The sequence below is a fragment of the Temnothorax americanus genome, unplaced genomic scaffold (assembly GCF_048541705.1).
Source record: "Temnothorax americanus isolate GAGA-0224 unplaced genomic scaffold, ASM4854170v1 Scaffold27, whole genome shotgun sequence".
Taxonomy (NCBI): Eukaryota; Metazoa; Arthropoda; class Insecta; order Hymenoptera; family Formicidae; genus Temnothorax; species Temnothorax americanus.
Genome location: NW_027509411.1, coordinates 325586 through 343462, shown reverse-complemented (window position 1 = coordinate 343462; position 17877 = coordinate 325586). Strand labels below are relative to the sequence as shown.

At 38.1% G+C, this 17877-nt stretch overlaps 2 protein-coding genes across 3 annotated transcripts in view; one reads left to right on the top strand and one right to left on the bottom strand.

Annotated features, from left to right (window-relative positions):
• Rho-6 (serine protease rhomboid 6) overlaps positions 1-4867 on the top strand; it is a 136345-nt gene extending 131478 nt beyond the window's left edge. For both annotated transcript variants that reach the window (XM_077409696.1, XM_077409695.1), the window contains 3 exons: positions 1538-1708; positions 2225-2380; positions 3394-4867. In XM_077409696.1, the coding sequence (XP_077265822.1) occupies positions 1538-1708; positions 2225-2380; positions 3394-3714 (648 nt within the window). In that variant the 3' untranslated portion in view covers positions 3715-4867. The remainder of the gene's footprint in view (positions 1-1537; positions 1709-2224; positions 2381-3393) is intronic.
• A 1120-nt stretch (positions 4868-5987) lies between these two features.
• LOC143899407 (uncharacterized) overlaps positions 5988-17877 on the bottom strand; it is a 48367-nt gene continuing 36477 nt past the window's right edge. Inside the window, exons 6-14 of the mRNA XM_077409694.1 lie at positions 17510-17701; positions 15308-15402; positions 13913-14146; positions 13080-13517; positions 12192-12448; positions 11312-11490; positions 10865-10990; positions 10567-10758; positions 5988-10460 (exon numbers count right to left, since the gene is read on the bottom strand). Coding sequence (XP_077265820.1) covers positions 9382-10460; positions 10567-10758; positions 10865-10990; positions 11312-11490; positions 12192-12448; positions 13080-13517; positions 13913-14146; positions 15308-15402; positions 17510-17701 — 2792 coding nt within the window. The 3' untranslated portion in view covers positions 5988-9381. The remainder of the gene's footprint in view (positions 10461-10566; positions 10759-10864; positions 10991-11311; positions 11491-12191; positions 12449-13079; positions 13518-13912; positions 14147-15307; positions 15403-17509; positions 17702-17877) is intronic.

Genomic DNA, 17877 nt, shown 5'->3' with positions numbered 1-17877 from the left:
GTGGCGCACTTGCTGACACGTGTGATTTACTGGCGAGAATGTTTGCACGCGTGCACTCCGCTGTGGGGCGCAAAAAAAAAGCAAGCAACAATCGTTAAGGCATTATTTTTAAAGACTCCTGTGCGCGCACGCGCGCTCTGCGTCGAACTCATATATGTATATACATGCCGCTCTTTATTACAGTTACGATAAATTCCGAGCGTAATCGGATGAGCAAGTTATTAAACGCGCTGATAAATTGCTCGCGGACTACGTCCGTGACATAAATATTTTGCTGACTGTGCGATTAATATTGAACAAAATGCCCGATATCGTTACTATGTGCATATGGAGCCTGCTTTAATAGGCTTCCTGGATCTTCGTAAATCATTGTGATCGATAATGCGATTGATCGTTATTTGGTACTCAATTGCAAGGCGTTATGCGATATTGGATTATTCGTTATTGTACAGTTTATCATGGATTATGATGTATCGCGCGATATATGAATTATGCGTTCAAGCTGTCTTTTAGACGAATTAAATTGTAAATTTGACAAATAAATGAATTTAATAAATTGTAAAGTTTTAAATTAATTTTATATACGTTACAAAATTAAATAAAATTTATTTGTATAGTTCAAATTTGAGAAAAATTTGCCATTTAAACGTGCTCGAGTATGTCAATTTACTCGCAATGTACTTCTATTATATACATATAACACATAGAGATATACATTTTTTGAAATATAGTATCTTTTTTATTAAAAATAAAAAAATATAATGTGGTCCATTAATTATTTTAGGCTTCATGTCACTTAATTTATCTTATCTACAAAGACAAGGATTTTTTTCATACTTTTATGTAAGGTTCGGCAATAAAAACGCGTGGAACACGTTTTCTGTCTCAACAAATCGCTTCTGGGAAAGCTAAGTGTCGTTACGGAAATAGCTGGCGTACCAGCAGGATCTGAAATAGCACTTCATTCACGTGCTCGTGTATCTTTATTTAGCTTCTAAGATGAAATAGAAAATACTGGATTTACTAAGCCACCGTTCTCTTCTTTAGGGAATATGTATAAGAAATTATTTTTTGTGGAAGACATTTTGAGTCAAAATAATTAAATTTCAAACGTTTCTTATTTGGTATATTGCTAAAACGAATGTAACATGATTAATAAAACGCAAATAAATAATTTAGAATAATAAGAATCATTGAATACTAATTCAACTATATTATAATATCGATAAAAATAAAAATAATAAAATAAATATAACATAGGTATATACATATATAATTTATTATATAAAATTGTCTAAAGATTTATTTTATACACCATGTATATCGTATAATAAAAAAGCGTTTAAAATATAATTTGATGTATTCAACAATTCAGTATTATACGCATACATATTTAATAGAGACATTGGCAATTGTAATTAATTTTATCTCTAACAGCGACATGTAATTATCTCCGTGCTCTTGAATATATATGCCGTATTCTTCTCTGAATAATATTCCGCGGCAAAGACAAGCACATTAAACGTGCTTTCTCTAGATAACCGTCCACTGCCTGGGAGACGAGGCGACGTTACGGAGATGGCTGGTCTACGATCCCCGTCAGAGGGTGCAGGGCTGGAGGTTCGCCTCCTACATGTTGCTTCACTCGAACGCACTTCACCTCGCACTCAACGTGGTCATTCAGCTGGTCCTGGCTACTCCACTCGAGGTGAGCCAATCAACTAAATTGCGGGGATGTCGTTTAGCGCGTCAAGACACGTTACCGCGCGTTTAAGAGAAAGAGGCCTTTTGCTCACGATTACATCAGATAACATTCCCATATCGTCGAATTAAAGTACTTTTTGCTTTGCTTCTTGTTACACCGTAACGGAAACTTAATACTCTGTCCACACGCAATATTGAGAACGAGAATAATGAGAATAAGCATGACACAAAATGTTGAGACAGCATTTCCTTTGAAACGAAATGTTTTCAAGAATACTGGTACGACATCGATTGGCAACTACATTTATTGTTTTTTTATTTTTTTATACAATACACAAATAAAAAGATCGCCGCGGTTAAATAAAATTTTCAGCTAGAATCCTTATTATTCTGCAGCATCATCAGGATTTGTTCATTAGATCCGACGTAACAAGTTTTATTTATGAGAAATAGGTTGCAAAGATCGTAATTCTGCATGTGCGGAATTGCAGACGGGAACACGGAAAGCTCATTGTTGCAGGTGGAGCAAGGGCGAATAGGAGTGGCGACAATCTACCTGGGCGGCGGAGTCTGCGGCGCTCTGGGAGCGTCGCTTCTGCAACCTAGTCTTTACCTGGTCGGCGCTTCGGCAGGTGTTTACGCGCTGCTTACGAGTCATCTCGCTCACCTCTACCTGGTAAGCGAGAGAAAAAAGTTTCTCAATCTCTAAGAGCGGAGTTCAGACGACGTAAACCGACCCCTCGACGACCCCTCGCTCCTTGAAAGTCCCGCGCAGCGTTGCGTGTCGCAGCAGCAAAAAAGAATGAAGGAAAAAAAAATAAGGAAGACTACAAAAGATGCTGCACTAAAACGCGCTGTTGAGAGTCGCGCAGGAATGTTTCCGCTCGAGATATTCTCGCGAAAGAATCTTATTTAGCTTGAGTAACGGACCCTCCTCGCGGCAAATGGCGATAATAAATAATCCTCGAGAATCAGACACAATTATCAATATCGTATTAGGGGTAAACAGTACAGTTGTTGGACACTCTACATTGATTGACCACATCTTAAAAAATTAAAGATCATCATCTTAAAAAATACTATTAAAATGTTCTTAATTATAAATACAAAAATAATTAATACACTTTTAAAGGAAACACTTTTAAACATTGTAATAGTATTTCTTTACAATCTTTAATTTTTTGATCTTAGAACACCAGGCCACATGGGTGTAGCACACCCATGTTTATTTTAAAAATGCCTGCTTTTTTACAATAAAGTGAAAGTTAGGGAATCAAAGTAATAAGGTAAATGAACTTTTGTTTTCTCTCTACGATTCCCTATGCTTTGCAGCTTCATCTGCCGTTCAGTAGACATACATATATGGCTACTAAACGGCAATATTAGAGGTGCTAAACTCAGTGTGGTGCTCTTAGGGTTAAGATGTGGTCAATCATTTTAGAGCGGCCAACAACTGTACTGTTTACCTCTATCTTTATATGATTGAATATATTTCTTCAATCATGTATTAATTTCTTATATATTACGATATACAAGCTCTATTTTTTTTTTTTATTGATTCAGTTAAATGCACAGATTTGACTTTCTCCGTGATTTAACGCGTAATCGAGTCCTTTCGTTTGCACGTCCTGACTCTCCGTGGCGGAAAAGTCGATCGCGCAGCACCGTTTTGTTTCTCGTTCGTTGCAGTGTCACGGCGAGCTGCGCTACGCCGGCTGGCGTCTCGGAGCCGTGTTGCTGCTGGCCGGCGCGGACGTCGCGTCGCTGCCCATCCCGGCGCTGCTAGGATGCGGCCGGGTCGGCTGGGCGGCTCACGTCGCGGGCGCGCTGGCGGGCCCGCTTCTGGGACTGGCCGTGTTCCCGAATCAGAGCAAGAAGGACGCCTGGGGCCGCAGGTTCGTGCGGTACGTGCGGCTGCTGTCGGCCGTGAGCGTGATGCTGCTGATCGTCGGCGCCATCCTCGGCAACGTCTACCTGATCGCCCTGCCGCAGCTCAGGAAGCCGTCCTGACAGAGGATCGAGATGCTCGTCAAGCTCTGCAGGCGGTCCTTCCTGATCGTGAAGATCCGGGAGGCCGCCGAGAGCATGTTCGAGTAGGCCCGTGCGGGCTCCGCGCGGAATCCGCGCGATCGATCGCGTAACTGCCGGTGGACCTTTTCCACTCCTTACCTCTCAGATCTCACGTCAATCTCGTGCAATCCAATCTCCATCATCCATTAGACACGAAAAAAATCACGCTGAAACGACGCGCGATCGTGACTCTAGGTAATCCCCGTGAAAATACGTTCACGTTTCATTCCAGAGGGAAAGATCGTGTGATCGATACACTGATTGTGAGGCGTTTGTGAAGGAACTTGAGCGAGCATTGCGCTCGGTGAGTCGGTAGGAGGAAAACACCGAGAATTCGCGAATGTTTGTCGAATCTTGGTTCGTGCTACTCGCTGCCATTAGAATTTCTAGAATCTCGACGACTCGTTAGACGAAATATGCGGTAGAATCGTGCAAGTACTCGAAGGTGACTCTGCGCGCCCGATACTTTGATAAATTTGATATTACCCACATTGGTGAACGTTGTGACTTTTTCTACGGAGATAAGATGTTTAAAACTGCCGACTATATATCACCCTGCCGATAGAATCGGATTGTACGTGTACCATTTAACAATTCTGATTTCTCGTTATATCGATCTCGGCGAACAAGATGAATTACGAAAGTGTGAAATGTGTGTAGTACAATAAAGGCAAGAAAAAATTTTCCCGTAAAAAAAAAAAAAAAAAAAAAACAATGTGTGAGGTTGAAGCGACAATGCGCTGACGGTGCGATGTAAATCAGTCCAGCAGTGGCAAACGATTATTGTAGAATGTGAAAAGTAATTTATTTAAATAAACGCGCAGGAAAAAAAAGATATTGTTATGGTTCGCGTGGTAAAAGCCGCGATTTCGAGTACGTTAAAGCTATAGCACGTCGCATTGTTGAAGATAATGGGATGATACCTTCATTCTTTCAATTATTCATATTAACAATCTAGCGTGTACGAGATGTGTAAGATGATGTATAAAATAAAAGCGATCATATTACTACCGTAAATGTGTTACGATATAACGAAAATTTTAATAATGGCAAGATAAATGTATCGATCGTTAATAAAGCAAAGTTTAAACAATGTGCGACTGATCTCGAGCTGCGAAAGCATATAAATTCTCCGTACAAACTAATTCGGTGTTGTAGAAATAACATCCTAATCCCGAGTCATCTTTCGACGTTATCATATATAGAGCGAGGAGGTAACAAAATAATTACGGAATCCAAATTGAATTCCTCTTCACTTTAAGCCAGAGTCCTGCCATGTTTTCCGACAAGTGTGCAAAAGATCTTTTATAGCGTAATCATATAGCGCAAAGATAATCGCATTTCTATTTACGAAGCTGTAAGACTTGCGAGAAATATTTATAGCGTAGCGTAGCCTCTTTACTCGCGATATGCGGTATCTGTTAAGAGAGTTCGTGTGCGTATACATCAATTTTCGATCCGGCTTGTTGTTTCTCTTCGCTTCAATTTATCATAGCTATAAACGATCGACGCGACGCGACGCGACGCGACGCGTCGAACGGTAACATAAATTATCGTTATTACAACTTGAATTAACAGCTCGGTTAAACTTATGCTCGTCAGAGTTCTCTGATAAACAATTAGACGAAGGTATAAGGAGCTTGAAATGACGATCGTGGTTTGCTTCACAAAATGTCTAAGCGATTTAACCGATAGCTTCTATATACTTAATTTGAATATATCTCTAGTCACTTTTAAAGTTTGTTAATATCTGAGAAGCCGTTAAGAAAATTCCATTTCGCGGTGACGCGCGGGCAGAGAAATATTAGTGCCGAAATAAATTAATAATCGTGCGTAACGCGCAAGTATGTAACGATATATAGAGCATAATGCCGTATATGCGAGACAAAGTAATATGTGTTCTCCCGGACAGTTAATCGTATACTCGTATACCTACTTGTTTATCAATGTTACATGAGACGAACTGGCTGTGATTATGTTAGTGTTATCGTCGACATGATTACACATTACTAAATCTTGTAAATATAAACTATTAAATATAAATATATATGATTACACACAACATACACACGTACTGTGATTTCGCCGCGAGTACACGACGCGAGAGCCCCCATTAGCTTCATTTAATATATCGAAACAATCGATTGCCTGCAATAAAATTTGAGCGTATCGTATGACGTTTTACAAACTGGCGCAATTCGCAATCTCGAATCTCCCATATCGAACTATCCTCCTCTCTATACTCGCGTTATTAACTGTGTTCCCATTCAATATCCGTCATTATTATTCCGTAGAATATCGAGGACATGATATTTCGAAGATTAGAGTTCATTAGGTTTGCAATTAACTCTTCGCATTAATTTCAATTGAATGGGCCCCGCCTCTTTTATCGGAGATTCATTTTCCCAAACAATTTCCGCGATGTGATTACATCATTTTGGTAACATGATGTTGCTTATATTTTGCATTTTATGTATTAAAATAATTTCCATTAAATTTTTTCGATATTGTTCAATATATTTTTTTCAGAAAAACTTAGAAAAATTGTGTTTTGTTGGATAGATTTGATTAAAAAAGGTAATTGAGCAGTTTTCAAAAATTACTTTTGCCAGAAATATATAAATGCATTATATTCCGCTATTTTTATTAAAGAAAGAGGAATGATAAAAAGAAAACGGAGCGTAAGAAAGCCTAAAGGTATATAAGATAATGTAAGAGTTTACTACAATAAATATAATATACATATATGCTACAAGTCTCTGTATGCGGCATTTATGTAAAGCGAAACCTGTCAATTTTTAAACAAATTTAAGTTAATAATATATTATCAAGAAACATAACGGTAGTTTTTTTTTTCAAAAAAGCAAGTTTCTATTATTTACTCAAATTTAATAACATTAATATCTTTACTGCGAAAATTTTATTTATCTATCGATGTGTAACTCTAATGGTACTTCTGCCCGATGAATGTACAAAAATATTGAATTGAAGGCTGCGGAAACACCTCGAGGACGCAAACGCTTAAAAAAATATAACGTATAATAAAATGAAAACACTCAGATTTAATAATACAACGTTTTATAAATCACAACAAAGCATTTTTATAACTCTCGATATAGTATATCAGTTACAGCAAAATACGGATGCAAATACTTATGTTGTAATGTATATTTATTATTTTTAATTTACTCTTATTTATAACGACGGCGCCGATTCAAAAAATAATGCTCAAAATGATGAATAATATTAATTGAATCGACGTCATGATCTGTAAAATTATTTTAGCATCATTGACAACAACGTACGTTGCTGACTGATCTTGGATCCCGCCTGCATGTATCTATGTATACATAATGTAATAGGATTTAACAACGTATTTTAATTAGATTGATTCATTAGATTCTCCAATTTCAATCAGTGATGCTATTGAGATCGTTATTATAACTTAAGAGCTAACATAAAGTACACCTATTTGTTATTCATGTTGCGATATAACATTTACAGAAAATTAGCACAATATGAAGAAAAACTTCATAAGTCAGTTCTTTCCATGTCAAATAATTTTTACAATCAGAATTGAATATCGATTTGTGTTCAGAATAGGAGAAAAGATTATTCAACGCTTAACGAGGTTCGGCTCACGCATGGATTTTTTTTTTTTTTTTTTTGCCAAATTTTAATTTTTTTTAAATGTTCACAAATCACACACAATGGCTGGCTATCATAGTGCCACAAATCTAATTCGTCTACAAAAGAGGTGTAATCTAGCGGGATAATTTAAATTTGGCAAGAACGTCTTGACCAAGTGATTATTCTTCCTCTTTTCCTCCCCTCCTTTCTTTACCGCCATAGTATTCCAACCTGATATCTTTTGCATTCGGTCTGGCGAGATAAATTACGAAGATAAATCAAAACGGCACCTCTGCCCCCCCCCCTCCGCCCCGCGCTGGTATATAGACGGATAATTCCCATTAAAGAAGAAAGGCGAGCGAAAATACCGCGCTAACTTCCGCCTTCATCCACTTATCCTTTGAAGCACGGAAGGACTATTCTTCACAATTACATCCTGATCGATCCCACCCCAGGATGTTGATTCTCCCAAGGCTCACGTTTATGACCGCCGCGCGACGTTCTGGGGAATAATGCTCGCCGATACAGGGAGGGAAAACGACAGGCACAAAAGAAATTAGAAGGAGGAATCTGGAAATCTCGGGATAAGACGAGAAACGACAATCGCGGCGAACTATATAAGACGGATTACACGGGCGATACCCTTTAATCGAAAGAAAGGTCAATTACGCGCGCGGATATTCGCAGAAAAAGCGGAAAAGTGTCAAACTGTCATTAATCTTCAGTTGATAAAAAAAATTAGAGGCAAATATTAGAGAGAACGCGTTCTCTTTCAGTTTCATACAATATACATAATCTGTTTTTTATTACCTCTTGAAAAAACGGCGGAAGGAATCGTAGATATTAAATTATTATTCACTTATTATCATAGATATTAATTTAACGTTGTTTAAATGTTTTGTCCCGTGTGAGAAGCAGAGAGATATTTTGCGAAGAAAATTAATCTGTGAGGCATCCAAACAATTAAGGGTCCGGTGCTTAAGTTTTGCCAGTTTACATAAATTCGCGTGTGACGCAAACGCAGCCGCATTTGAGACATAAACTTAGGGACACTTCGTAATGATGCAACCAACACGATACAATTCGGCGATATTACATCCAGTTAGAGTAATCTGACCACGAACGTCGGTGTCTCGTTATCGAGGGTCATCGAGACTGAGTTTATCGGTTCTGCCCGGATAATTACGTGGTCCAAGTTGTCCGAAGTTCCGGCCGAAGATTCATCGTTCTGCCAAGATGTCTTGGCGGTACAACAAACTTGGTAGTTTGAGAGATTCGTAATTTCAGACAGCATCTAACTATATCAATAGTGAAATTTCGAATTTTGTGTTGCCACAGTAAATCCAAACATCTAAAAAAATTATAGAAGATGATGAATAGATAATGAGAAATTTTTACAGATCGATTTTCTATCGAATTGGATTGGATTTCTATGAAATTAAAAAAATATGAAGATAAATGCTAAAGTGAGCATATATTTCTCCTTTATCATGATAAACGCGATTGCTATTTAATTGAGCAAAATGCACGATGGTAAAAAAGTCTTCGACTTTAAAATTTCAAAGTTTTAAAATCTTCGCGGAAAGTCCCATTACGAAGTTATTCAGATCTGAATATCGTTCTCATATTTTAATCTAATTTTATAGAGGTTTATTTTTTCTTTTCTTGCTCACACATAGTTCTAAGATATCTCAAGTATTATTTAAATCCTAAAAATATTTTGGGGTTTTCCTTATCATAAACCTTGGAGTTTTTATTATTTTAAACTTTGTAGAGTCTAAAATTAAACAAGAGGTAAATTTTTAAAATACACGGTTGTATTAAATTGTATAAGCAACGTTTTATCCTCTCTCGAAAATATTTCGCACAACATGTGTAGTATGCGTTTTCAATTTTCTCGACAGAACAGTCTTACTTTATCGGGCGTTACTTCGAGCGTTCGCGAAACTTTTTTACGATATTGAATCGATTGTCCGATTAACATTCCAACTGTTCGCACCGGACACCAATTTCCGTGCACCTACATTCCTCACAGGGACTCGAGAGCTCCGTGATAATTCTGCCGACGCGATACATTCGCCCGTATATATTGCAACCGGCCAGCTTCAGTAAACTGCCCACGGACATTGGTATCTCGTTGTCGAGGACCTTTGAGGACGTCTCGACAGTTTCCGTCTCCTCGGTTAACCTTTCCGTACTCGTCGATGAAGCGACGAGTGTCTCCTGATCCTCTCGTACACCGCTGACGGAGGAAACACTCGGTGTCTTTGTGGTAGTCTCGGTCAGCGTGTTGCTGGAACTGGCGTTCGAGGAAAATAGCAGCTTAAGAACACTGTCCAGAGAAAAGATGGTGACATCTTCGTCGTCCTCGGTGGTCTTTCCATCTTCACTTGGAAAATTATCCGATTCCGTGCGATTGTCGTATTTCGTAGTACGATTGTCCTCTTCGCCGGTGAAGTTTCTATCGAAATTGCCGGACTCGGATACGTTTCCCTTCGCGAACTTCTGTTCCGTGGTATTGCCCCGTTGGAAATCGTACTTCGAACTGTCGGTCGTGCGATTTAACTCGGTCAACGCCGCTCCGTCGTAATCGAAGATATCCGCCTCGGGATTTTCGAAGGGTTTGCGATCCAGGACCTGATTCTTGGAATCGTACGTTAACGACACGGTATCCGTCGAAGACGCTTCGTGGTTCACTCCGTACTTCATTTTCGTCAAGAAAGAGGAGTCGATCGTTTTCTCTCCGTAATCGAAGGGCGGTTGCATTAGCGGCACTCGCTCCATGAAGTCAAAGTTCGGCGAGTGTTGTAATTGGTTGCCCATTATGCCTGGAGCCGAGGCCTTCGAGACCGTCATGGACGTCGTCGGCCTGGGCATCGTGATGCCGCGTTCAACCAGATACGGGATCATGTCTTCGATCAGGGAAGGTAAGTCGGGGGCTGGCTCGGTCTTGATGACGTCGCGAAACGGATCCGGAGATACTGTGGGTTGTCGTTGAGAAGGTGCCGTGGCGTCGGCGCGCTCGAGCACCACCGTTGGCGATTCGTCGGCGTCGACTATAAGATAAGCGGATAAGACGTATTATAGAAAAATAAAAATGTGTTTTGTGAGTTTGTATAACATTTCTGATAGAATTTTATTATACGACGATATGAAATATACCACAAACAATTTTCCCGCAACACTTCTCCTCGGAATTAATTCTGCGACAACCAATTTTCAATGGCGGACACTTCTCCGAGGAGCAGACGACGTCTCCATAATAACACATGCAGATTATGCAAAAAGCGGTACGTGGCAAGATCGCACCGTGACGGTATTCCATATCTTCAAAATGGCACTTGCTCGATAAATCTAGTTCGACAAAACAAGCCAATTAATGATGTATATTATATAGTTCTATTGCGGTTTAAGTTATCAGATTTTTTATACAGATTAGCAATTAATTAAGGATGCATACCGTTATTCTTTCGATGTGGATTTGTAATTTGTGGAACTACAGTAACTCCAGTACCAATCTCAAGATTTAAGTCTGTGGAGCGGTAAGGAACATCGAAGTATGACGGCTCTCTGGGTACAAAACCACCTACGAATAAAGATCTATTACTTTATTATTTATAAAAAAATATTGTGAGCAACAGTATTTCTGTTAAAATTAATTAATCCTATTAAAATAACGAAACAATGGTAGTATCTCATTTTTTATCCAACTACACAATACAACGTATTTTAAAAATATTCACGTCCTAGAAGAAAAATAAAGATATGCGAAAAAGAAAACTGGTTTTTAAAATATATTGCTTTTACTTTTAATATATATATTTAGCTCGGGTGTATAGCATCTTTTATTTGTATATTTTTGCGTCTAGACTATTCATTTGACTTCTTATAGAGAATCATAAAATACCTTCGGTCTCTACGGGTGGGCTAAATCGGTTCTCCTGGGTTGCAATATCATAAAAGCCGGAAGCATCGGTCGGTCGTAGCTCAGGGGGCACTACAACTGAACCAGGAGGATATCCAGTCTCAGATGAGGGTACATCCTTGCCTTTCACCAACGCATCTGCCGCCACAAAGGGTATTATCCTACAATAGCAAAATATATTTTTTCCATTGATACATTTAGCTACAAAACAACCTGTAGTTTTAATTAAATTTTTGAATTACTTTTATACGTTATATATATACCTATATATACAAAAAGAAATTAAAAGAAAAGTGTTTCAAGAATTTAGATAATAGAATTTAGATAATAGAATTCAAAGAATTTAATTAGAATTTTAAGAAATAAAATTAGTTCTTCAGAAGATTGTCTATCATACTTTTCAAATTATAATTGTTCAAAAAAGTATCTTAATAAATTTTATAAAAAAGCTACAGCACACCAAAAAGTGCTGTACATTTTCTGCCGTTAAAAATGTAACCGACGTAAATCGGTATCAATCCAGTTGTTTTTGACAAACGATTTCAATTTAATTCACGGCAGTATTTCTCGGCCAACAAAACTCGCAAAAAAGCGGTTCCGTTATAAGCGTGAAAAATTGATTGTACTTAAATTCGTGTCGGCTAATAAAAAGAAATAAAACGCGCTATATCGATTACATCGATTGCGTTACGTTGCACCTGCCGATATTTTCATGCATTCTAAAAATATTGCAATTATGAAATTTGTCTAAAAAAAAAAACATCTATATACCCTTCGTACTTCCCATCAGCGGAGGTTGTCCGGTGTCAAATCACGGGACGGAATAGGAGATGATGATGGATCGAGATATGATAATAGTCACCTAACGTTCGGCAGCGACGGCGGCAGAAGTCGTTCGTTGTAGTCGTACTCATAATCCTCGCCTTTTTCTCGATGAGTGATGTTCAGGATGGCCTCAATGTCGGGCGGAATGGACCTAATTGGATTTATTGTGACACCTTGTATATGGCCCACTGAGACATTTGTCTTGACTGTCACGTTCATCACCAGGATGTCGTCCGGCATGAGTATCGTCGACGATGGACTGGTGACGGGTCTCTTGCCGATGATCTCCGTCCTCTATGTCATATGTGTTTAATCACAATATACACTTACTTGTTCTTTTTTACGGTAAGTGTTTACAGCAAACATATTTTATATTTAAAAAATAAGTATGTATGGGAGAGAGAGAGAGAGAGAGAGAGAGAGAGAGAGAGAGAGAGAGAGAGAGAGAGAGAGAGAGAGAATACAAGCAAAGAAAGTAAATAATCAAATTTGCAACCAAACTCATAAATCTAGGTTTTGTTTTCAATGAAAAAATTTAAATCTAATTTTAAGAGATTACAAAATTAATCTAGAAATAATGTTTACTTTACTTTAAATCTACTTCCGCAAAGTGTGAAATTTGTATTATTTTTTAAGAGAAAAATCTCATTATTATCTATTATCTTCATAATCCTATTTCTTTATTATCGAAAGGACATTTTATAAAAAAAAAGATTCTCTCAAGATAATCTCGTAATTTAAAAAATTTTCAGTAAATATAATTAGAAATATTCAATGCAGCAATAATTTTTAATATAAGACTACCAATCACTAAATAATTAAAATGTACGAAAATATGTGATTATTTCTTACTTGCGACTTTTACGAAACTATCTCACTGGTATCGTATGAAAATTCAAATTATTATTCTTCCTTTTGTCGTTACCTTAATGAGTGTAGAGTTCTCGGACAATTTCTCGTCAGGAATAAGCGTTTTCCGGGCATTCGTGGAAATTGCGAAAGGATGCATCGTAGCTTTGTTTTTCTCAATTATATCCGCTTTCTCTCCCACCGTCGTCCCTCTCTCCGTAGCCTCGTCTTCGTTCCGCTTCTCGTTTTCGCCCGCGTTTTTGTTTTCATTCCCGCCGGCACCCTCGTTTTCATCGTTTCCATTATCGAGCGCTAATTCAGGAAGCATCGTCGTCCATTCCGACAACGAGATCGTCGAGCCATCCGTACTAAACGGCTCCTCCGTCGTCATGATCGTGGAGTCCGTGAACGTGTTTGTTAAGCACATGATGCAGGAACCAATGTCAGAATCAGCATCTTTGGTGGACGCCAGGGTCGATTCGAATGAGGTTGTCGATTCAGTGTTACTCGATAACTGGCGAACGAAAACAAAATAATTGTTAACGCCGGATTGATTTATGATCGGGTTTATGCACTTTCGTGAACCGAAGAAAACAGTAGCGCATTAAAGCGATAAAAAAAATTGCACTCCGATAAATTGCAGTGTTTTTATTGAGACTAATAGCAGAAAGATATCTGATTCAATGTTTGTTTCGTTTATTTTTTTATCTGTTGTTGTTAAAATTATTTGAAAGATATTTGTATTACATATACGTTACAATATTAATAACTCGAGTTCAAATTATATTTTTACATCTGAGTTAGCAACGTATGTATATCTATTAATTTGCTAAATGGATAATTACGCAAGGATTAAAAGACTGGGAAGGCTTTCGTTATGCGAATTATCATACATATATTTATTATCACCTCATTCGTTGAAGTTCCGGCAGTCGTCACTTCCAAGGTCGATTTATAGTCCACCGTCCCTATCAAAATTTCATTGTCCATGATGTCGGTCTCCATGGTCGAGGGCCAAGCGGTCGAGTAGGTGACGACAGATGAGTCCTCCTCGAGATCGATCGTGCTGGTGCTAATCCGTTCCTCGACCACTCTGTGACCTCGTCCTTCGACGGGCGGATTCGTAGATTGATCAATCGCGGGCTGAACAATTAATGACAGGCTCTCGTACCGTAAATCGATTAGGATCTCTTCACAGAGGGATCTCTCTCTCTCTTTCTCTCTTTTTTTTTTATAAAACTCTATGCGCGCTTCAAAGCCTACTCGTAATTCGATCAACCGAGTCAATTTAATGATTTCGCTTAATCGTTTGCGTTTAATCGGGCGACTCGTACTCAATTGAATACTTAATTTTTTCCGATATTGGAGCACTATGTGGACATTGGTAATGCAAAGTAGACGCGTTATAGATCATTTAACTAAAAAATTCTAGAAGCACGGGCGTTGGACATGAATTTATACAAGAATGCTATAAAATAAATAATGTCTAATAATACATAATTTTAATCAATATGAAATAATGCTAAAAGTGAATAAAAAGAAGTAAAACTTTTTTAATTTTTTAGAGATAGAAAAATAAAAGATTCTAAATTTTTAATAAATTAAAACAGATATACATAAGTTTTTATGTATAATGTAAGAAATATAAATTTCTATAAACAATTGATACAAACAATCTTCATCAAATTTGTGCCAGAAAAATTATGGGAAAAAAATAAGCTTCCTTTAATTCTGCGATAGAAACTATCGAGTCCAACTTTTAAAGTTATCTCTTTAGTATTGATGCGCTCGTTCAATAAGAATCCAAGTTTGTGACGAACCCTCGGAATCCGCCGCACAGTTGTTTCCATTGTCTGAGTAGATTCCCGTGTATCTCGCGAGATTCGAATTCTCCATAAGTGGTATTCTGTACTAACGACCCGCTACCCATTAATAATAACACAACACATCCATAATAGATACGTCGTCGCCCGATCGGAAACTCGTATCGCGCTACGAGATCCAATAAGGTATGCTTCATTCCAAATTCCTGAACTAAGTCGAATGTCTAACGTGTTTATATAATCAATGTTTCGGGTAGATTTCATTGATTAAATTCCGCCGACTACATAAATCACCTCCCCTTAACTTCGATCCCATGAGCATGTTCCTACTATTTGGTAACTTTGGGATTTAGCTTATTTAGAGCAGTTAGAACTATTTAACAGAATTCGCCAAAAAGGCGACGCGATAACTTGCGTTTCTACAAAGGGAAGCGTAAAAGAAGAAAAAGAAGAAAAAGAAGAAGAAGAAGAGAAAACGTACGAAAAAGTTGGTCTCCTTGCGGAACTTAGCGTAGTCCTTGCTGACGAAGGCGTAAGATGCGTAGTTTTGGGTGGCCTTTACTTCGATGCTGCCGCCTTGAACGTTTAATCTCTCAGTTTCTTAATAACACTCAAGAAAGAATATTTGTATGTATACATATGTATGTGTGTGAATAATAAAATTAAACTCGCGAATAAGCCTAAGAGTGTTATTTTTTTAGGACAAACCCAACCCGGCTTGTGTTTCCCTTATCGAGACGTAGGTATGTCCGTATTAAAAAAGCACGATTGACGCGTGTTAATTATAACGGACAGAATTAAAAGTAAAATTCGTAAATGTCCAATTTGTACCGACATAAATATCCCTGTACATCTGTACATCTGTGCTATCGTGCTATCATGAAGAATTTTAATTACGAATGAGTTTGCATATATAATACGCTACACAGCATGGCTTATTAAGTTTTGATTCCCTTTTCGTGCTAAATTTAAATAATACGTACATATCTCATCTTCAATTTTATTCCCTTTTTATTATTGAAGTATGAAAAATATAGAAGTTAAATATTAAAGAAGATTAATCCGGCAAATACTGTATAAATAGATATTTTATATTGATTAAATTAATGACTATAAGAATACAGAAGCAATGTGTGTTTGAACGATTTGTGCGACCCGAAAATGAAATGTTGATTTCCAAAATAGTATAAAATAAAATCGCGTCATGCTACGATTTTTAAATAGCATATATTTTTTTAAAACGAAGCAAAAATATCAGCGGCATTTGTCGGTGGATGAAACGCGCTTTTAAGTCGATGTTTGCAGGTCATTGGCCGATTTTCGTTCGGTAGATGCATATTTCTATCTGCCATGATATTAATATCGATGGCTATTGCGCTCGCAGAGCTGCCATATTGACTGTATCGAATAAACGCTCTCGCGCGGAAATTAAATCCCCTTTTAAATTCGCAGATGTTTCTCGCTTCCAAGAATCGGCGTGTTTAATTCGTTTACGCGCGCGCGCGCGCACACGCACACAACAAATCCGGGTAAAATATTTTATTTTCCTTTCGCGAGATCGCGTGGATGCCGAATAAAATATTCCCAAGCCCGAAAACGAGACGCTGTTTTGACGGTGCGGCATATTCGTTATTCTCTCGCATCGGCATGCATCAAATAAATATTTTCGCTTTCGGTAAAATATTTTTTTCACCGAGCCTTAACCAAACGAGACTCAATTCAGCGTCGGTTGCGATCGGCTTCCATTACCATAGTCACATATGCAACATGAAACTAATATTTCGAAAATACGTATGAAAAAAGGATTTAATTTTTTATTAAACAAAGGCGATTGCTTCTACATATACAGTGGATTAAAAAAGTACTTGCACATCCAGTTTTCTTCCAATAACTTTATTTTAAGAAATAATGCATAATTACTATGTGTAATAATTAAATTATTTATGGATGCAATTCGTAATTATGTATTATTCCTTCGAATAAAGTTATTGTAAGAAAACTGGGTGTGCAAATACTTTGTTGATCCATAACTAATATACAAGAGAATACGCAACCAGCAAAAAGTTCTCTGAAATTCTCTGAAGAAGGCTTAACGATCGAAGCAGCTAAAAAATTAAACTCGCAAAAGTTAAAAAAAAATCTGCGTAATAGAAATCACTCGTTAATCGAGATCTCAACATCTCGGGTACTCGCAACTTGTCGCGTCGCGTAAAAGAGTCACGGTCGGTCTCGCTCCGCGTGTATACTCGGCGCGAGGCACTACCGTGTCTCTTGATACGCAAATCCGGGAAATGGTGGCCGTTCAAAAATATATTTATAGAGATGCACATGCATCGGGAAATTATTTTCATTCTAATCAAATGATTTTTTTTTAACTATAATACGATTGTTTGCGTTTATGTTTTTTTCATTTATTTATTCCATTGTATATTTTCTGTGAAAACACTATCTATTATCAGAATTACAAAAAGCGTTAATAGTCTCGTATTTCGATATTTTTGCAGTATCACGTTTTTTCTCCCTGATATTTAATAATGGTCTGAAAATGAAAGGCAATATTTTTCCGACCAAGGAATTTCACGATTAATTCAGCGGAAAACACAATCCGGGTGTGAGCTCTGCCCGTAGGGTAGCGTGTGAGCGTGGGACAATCCCCGAATGCGCGAATTTGCGTGAAACTCACTGCAGTTGTAGGTGGACGGGCAGCATTGTCCTTCTCGCACGATCGGGCTGCAGCCTTGAAGAGGTGGGGCGCACGCAAGCGGAACGCACCGTATGGCGCCCATCGCGCAGAAACAATTGTCGCATGAGGCCTTCCACTCGATGTCGCGAACCATCTCGCCCTCGACGTAAACGCGCTCGCCCACGCGACATCCTGGAGACGATCATATGTACCGTGAGAGTCTCGTGAGAACGTGAGCACGTTTCTTCCGCCGCGCTGCTCGCGCAGAAAGTACCGCGAACATCCGGATGTTCGAGGCCCGAATATCCGGATGTTCCGTTCAGTACTATCCAGATTTCTGGAACTTCGATAGCGCAGAAAAGAAAGAA